At 40.5% G+C, this 4,994-nt stretch overlaps 1 protein-coding gene and 1 pseudogene across 1 annotated transcript in view; both read left to right on the top strand.

The window, feature by feature from the left end:
* The window catches only part of LOC105456080 (actin), a 4,274-nt gene extending 3,728 nt beyond the window's left edge, over nucleotides 1-546 (top strand). Inside the window, exon 3 of the mRNA XM_011699856.1 lies at nucleotides 4-546. Coding sequence (XP_011698158.1) covers nucleotides 4-303 — 300 coding nt within the window. The 3' untranslated portion in view covers nucleotides 304-546. The remainder of the gene's footprint in view (nucleotides 1-3) is intronic.
* A 2,604-nt stretch (nucleotides 547-3,150) lies between these two features.
* LOC105456069 overlaps nucleotides 3,151-4,994 on the top strand; it is a 2,814-nt pseudogene continuing 970 nt past the window's right edge.

A 4,994-nucleotide genomic window follows, 5' to 3' on the forward strand; every position in this document is an offset into this window, starting at 1 on the left:
GAGACCGTCTACAACTCCATCATGAAGTGCGACGTCGACATCCGTAAGGATCTCTACGCCAACAATGTCCTCTCCGGTGGTACCACCATGTATCCCGGTATCGCCGATCGTATGCAGAAGGAAATCACCGCCCTCGCGCCCTCGACCATCAAGATCAAGATCATCGCTCCCCCCGAGAGGAAGTACTCCGTATGGATCGGTGGTTCCATCCTGGCTTCCCTGTCCACCTTCCAGCAGATGTGGATCTCCAAACAGGAGTACGACGAATCTGGCCCCGGCATCGTCCACCGCAAGTGCTTCTAAGCAATTACGCTCGATGCTATTCACTATTATTATTGTTATTATTGCTACACCTTTCCCTAAGATGTACCGTTCACTGCCGCATCGCTTCGTCTAGTTGGGTCTCCGTTAGTCGAATACTATTATCGTTACTATTGGTCCGTGGCGGCGAGTCTTTTACCAACGACTATCATACGAGCATATACGTCATCTTTTGTATATAAGTTTACGTCTATGGAATAAATCAATCTTATATTCTCTCTTACAGCCGTGCAATTCGTAATTTTCATTCTTCAATACCCTCATATTCGCACAATTATTCAATATATTTAATTGAATTAATAATTCATATTAATAAATCTTACACGGGATATATTTTATCTCTTAAATAATTTAATTTATAAGTATTCGGCTTGAATTAAATAATTAATTATTCAATTAATTTAATAACAAAATAAGATCTATTAATTCTTTTCTGATCTAATTGTAAGTAAAAATTATAATGATTTTAAAATATATATTTACTATCTTTGTTATAATCTTTAAGTGTACAAAACTACAACATTGTGGAAATGCACATTTATGCTTCGTAAAACGTAACTATATTTGGTATTATGATTTTATGAAAAAAAGAAATATATTAAAAATTATTAATAACATTTTTTCCATTAGAATATGTTTACTAAAGTGTTAAAAAGTTATTGAATTCATAAAAAGATAAAAATATAATCAAGTACATGTAAAAACTTGATTAAGACTTGAGATTTGTGCATAATTGATATAAAATTATTTAGGAGACATGCATGTGCATATAAGTGAGCCTTATATATATTACATGATTAAAATTGTCGTAAATGTCACTGCTTTTTATTAATATGTTGGAAATTTGATTTAAAACTAAAACCACAAATTTAACTATGATGCAACCATGTTTTTCTCTAAGTTTATCTCTCAGCTCATTTGTAATTCTGCAGCGGGACGTACATGCACAGAAATAAGCGTGCATTAACCAGTATACCATTACGACTATATTACATAAAACATAATGCACAATCGAGATTACATAAAATATGGCCGGGGATGTCTTGAATATTTGGCTGCATTCCAGAATCCACGCATTCTTGAAATCCAACGTACAACTTTGCGATATTACACATTTGTTTAGCAGAAATGGTATAGTAATGCAATATTTTTTTTATTGTGTGCATGATCAAAAATATATATATAGGGAAAGGTGGTACTATATAGTGTTCAACAAGTTTATAGTTACACATTCTCATAAGAGAAAATAATAATTCCACGTGCGAGCGCTTTAATTTGCTGCCAGATTGTTCTATAATTACATCAATTATAAATTCTTTTATGCCTTTAGGTCTCAACACATTAGTGACATGCAGTCAAATTTTATTGATAAACGTGAGAGGATTCTAAATTTTTCCAATAGACGCAATTATAATGCTTGCAGCGTTAATCAAATCCTCCTAAGGGATTTTGCTCCTGATCTTTCGAGGTAAAAAAAAGCGAAATAACGTTCACCTTCGGTATCTTCGCTGATGAGGATCCGGTCGTTTTTCGCACTCATAACGAAGCTGTCTTGATGGTCGATCACGGCCGAGCGTATAACGATGACAATTGCGAGCGTGTTCGGCAAGAAAAGACGCGCCCTTTCGGGGTTGAAACTCGACAATGCGAATCGGCATCAGCATCGGCTTTGCCGGCGATGCAAAAAGGTAGAAGAGGGGATCTTTGCGATGGCTCGAGCAGGCGAGTCGCCCCGTGCACCTGCCAAATTGTAACAAATTGCAATTAGTCGTTTTATCCGTTAGCTGCACTACAGTGATGCCCTTCCGTCAAAATGTTTGAATATCACGCTACATATATCAACGGAGGCGCTGCCAAATGTTAATAACGCGTGCCAAAAATGCGAGTTATTAGTCTTGGCGGCGCGATCTTGACTATTTAATGAATTTCTTTGCGATACATATCAAAGAATGACTTAACTGAAGGTAAAAGTATTTATTTTTCAGGCAATTAACAGGCTACCAATTAAATCTGTTATTTCATTCTAGGAGAAGAGATTTACCTCTCGCATCGTAAAATTGCGATTTTGTTTGAAAAACAAATATGATAGGCGCCACACAACTCTCAATACATCATAGCAAATGGTTGCGTTGAAAGCACACTATCAGTGCTATTATTGTTTTATCTTTATCGTTAATTGGAACGTAACAAGGAATGATGCAATCGCGCTGATAGGACGCTTCCCGAACGCAACCAGTATTAAGCTGTTCAAAGTCTATTTTTTCAAACTTCAGTTATTTCATTTCGATCTTTCAAAACTTATTCTTCTGAGATAAATATTTTCAGTTTTTTGCGGCTTGATTTTTGGAGAATTTATCCTTTAAAATTCGCTCTTTTTAGAGCAAGATCCTTTTACTTGGATCTCCCTCTCTATACTCATTTTTTTCAAGTTTTGTTACTTTCTATCTTTCAGGATTTTATTTGTCAAGATTCTCGTTTACTCTCTCAACCCTTCCAGACCTCATCCTTCGTTATTCCCTTAGAGTTTCATCCCTTTGCCGAGGCCCGCGGTAACAATGGACGGCCCTGTCGCGTAACGAGTCCTTATTTGGATTCGAGGGGCCGATTCGGCCACCGCCGCGTCGACGTCGCAGTCACCGCCGTCGGCGAGATGCCCGGCGTTTTCCTCTCTCCCTCCCTCCCACCCACCACCGTGGCTCCTCTCTTTAGGGCGAACTAAGGACTAGGCTGACTCTAATGGGCGGCGCGGGCTCCCGGCCCGACGTTAACAGCGGACAGCCGATTTCCATGTAAGGGGCGGATCGCTATTTTCGTCCGCAGACCGATATGGATAAAGGGACCCCACGGAGCCGGTACTGCGCCACTTGCCGCTCTCGCCCGGCCTCTTGCACGACGTTACACGCGACCCTAAGCGATCATCGCCGATCTCTCTCCCTCGACTCTCACATCAAGCGAACGGTAAATCGTTATTCCTGTAGCAATCGCGAATCACGTCGCACACCCCCGTTGATTCACGTGCATCGTCTCCGGGGGAATCTTCTCTGATCGGTTTTTTTTCGTTTTGCTAAGTTCGCGAGAATCTTTGGTACCAGACTATAGAATCTCGGTAGTGATTCGAACAAACCGTGCTAAGTTAAAGCTCAGTGAATTTTCAAGTCGAGAGGGTTGATAGGAAGATTCAGACGGTAGTTTCCGAGAATCTTCAAGGAGAACCGTGCGAACCGCGAGTGAGGTTTGCGTAATCGTATAAGACGTGAAGTGATATCTGGTGAATATGTATAAGTGGATGTATAAAAGTGAAACGTGATAATTATAAAGCTAAAAAAATTTATTAGCAGCTTACTACTATTGAAAATTTTTATAACCAGAATTTATTCTAAAAAATTTTTATATTAAAAAAAAATGTAGGATAACTCTAGCTTCTCTTTATCAGTAATTTAACTGTTAACTTATATATATGTTGCAATTATATTAATTCAATAAATTGATTTATTGATTAGAAAATGTATAATTACAATATTTCATCGTCGTAACTGCAATCGATTTATCTTACAAAAAATTCTTTTGCATTTCTCGATGTATATTTGCAGAAAGTAACTGTAACAGCCGACCAAGATGTGTGACGATGATGTTGCGGCACTAGTCGTGGACAATGGATCCGGTATGTGCAAGGCCGGGTTCGCAGGGGATGATGCACCGCGCGCTGTATTTCCTAGCATCGTCGGCCGCCCTCGTCATCAGGTTGGTTAGAGAACGTTGGCACTTCATCATTTAGAGTCATATATCTATTTAATCTAATTCTATTACAAATATATCGACATAATGTGTAATATCTATTTTATATTACTTTTGCAATTTTATATTAAAATTTTTTAAAATTATATAATGTATATGCATAAAGTAATATTTTTTAAATGCATCTTTTGACTCAAATTAACAATAAGAAACACGCAATAGATTGTTATCTGATCGTCCACAGGGCGTGATGGTCGGTATGGGTCAGAAGGATAGCTACGTTGGCGACGAGGCGCAAAGTAAGAGAGGTATATTGACACTAAAGTATCCTATAGAACATGGTATTATTACTAATTGGGATGACATGGAGAAGATCTGGCATCACACCTTCTACAACGAATTGCGTGTCGCTCCAGAGGAACACCCTGTTCTCCTCACCGAAGCGCCTCTCAACCCGAAAGCTAACCGCGAAAAGATGACGCAGATCATGTTCGAAACCTTCAACAGCCCGGCCATGTACGTCGCCATCCAGGCCGTCCTTTCCCTGTACGCTTCCGGTCGTACCACCGGTATCGTCCTGGACTCCGGTGACGGTGTCTCCCACACCGTACCCATCTACGAGGGTTACGCCCTTCCCCACGCCATCCTCCGTCTGGACTTGGCCGGTCGCGATCTTACCGACTATCTCATGAAGATCCTCACCGAGAGAGGCTACAGCTTCACCACCACGGCCGAGCGAGAAATCGTCCGCGACATCAAGGAGAAGCTCTGCTATGTCGCCCTGGACTTCGAACAGGAAATGGCCACCGCTGCGGCCAGCACCTCCCTCGAGAAGAGCTACGAGTTGCCCGATGGTCAGGTCATCACCATCGGTAACGAGAGGTTCCGTTGCCCTGAAGCTCTCTTCCAGCCTTCCTTCCTGGGTATGGAATCCTGTG

Source organism: Wasmannia auropunctata, unplaced genomic scaffold (genome assembly GCF_000956235.1).
Source record: "Wasmannia auropunctata unplaced genomic scaffold, wasmannia.A_1.0 LD335787.1, whole genome shotgun sequence".
In the NCBI taxonomy this organism is placed as follows: Eukaryota; Metazoa; Arthropoda; class Insecta; order Hymenoptera; family Formicidae; genus Wasmannia; species Wasmannia auropunctata.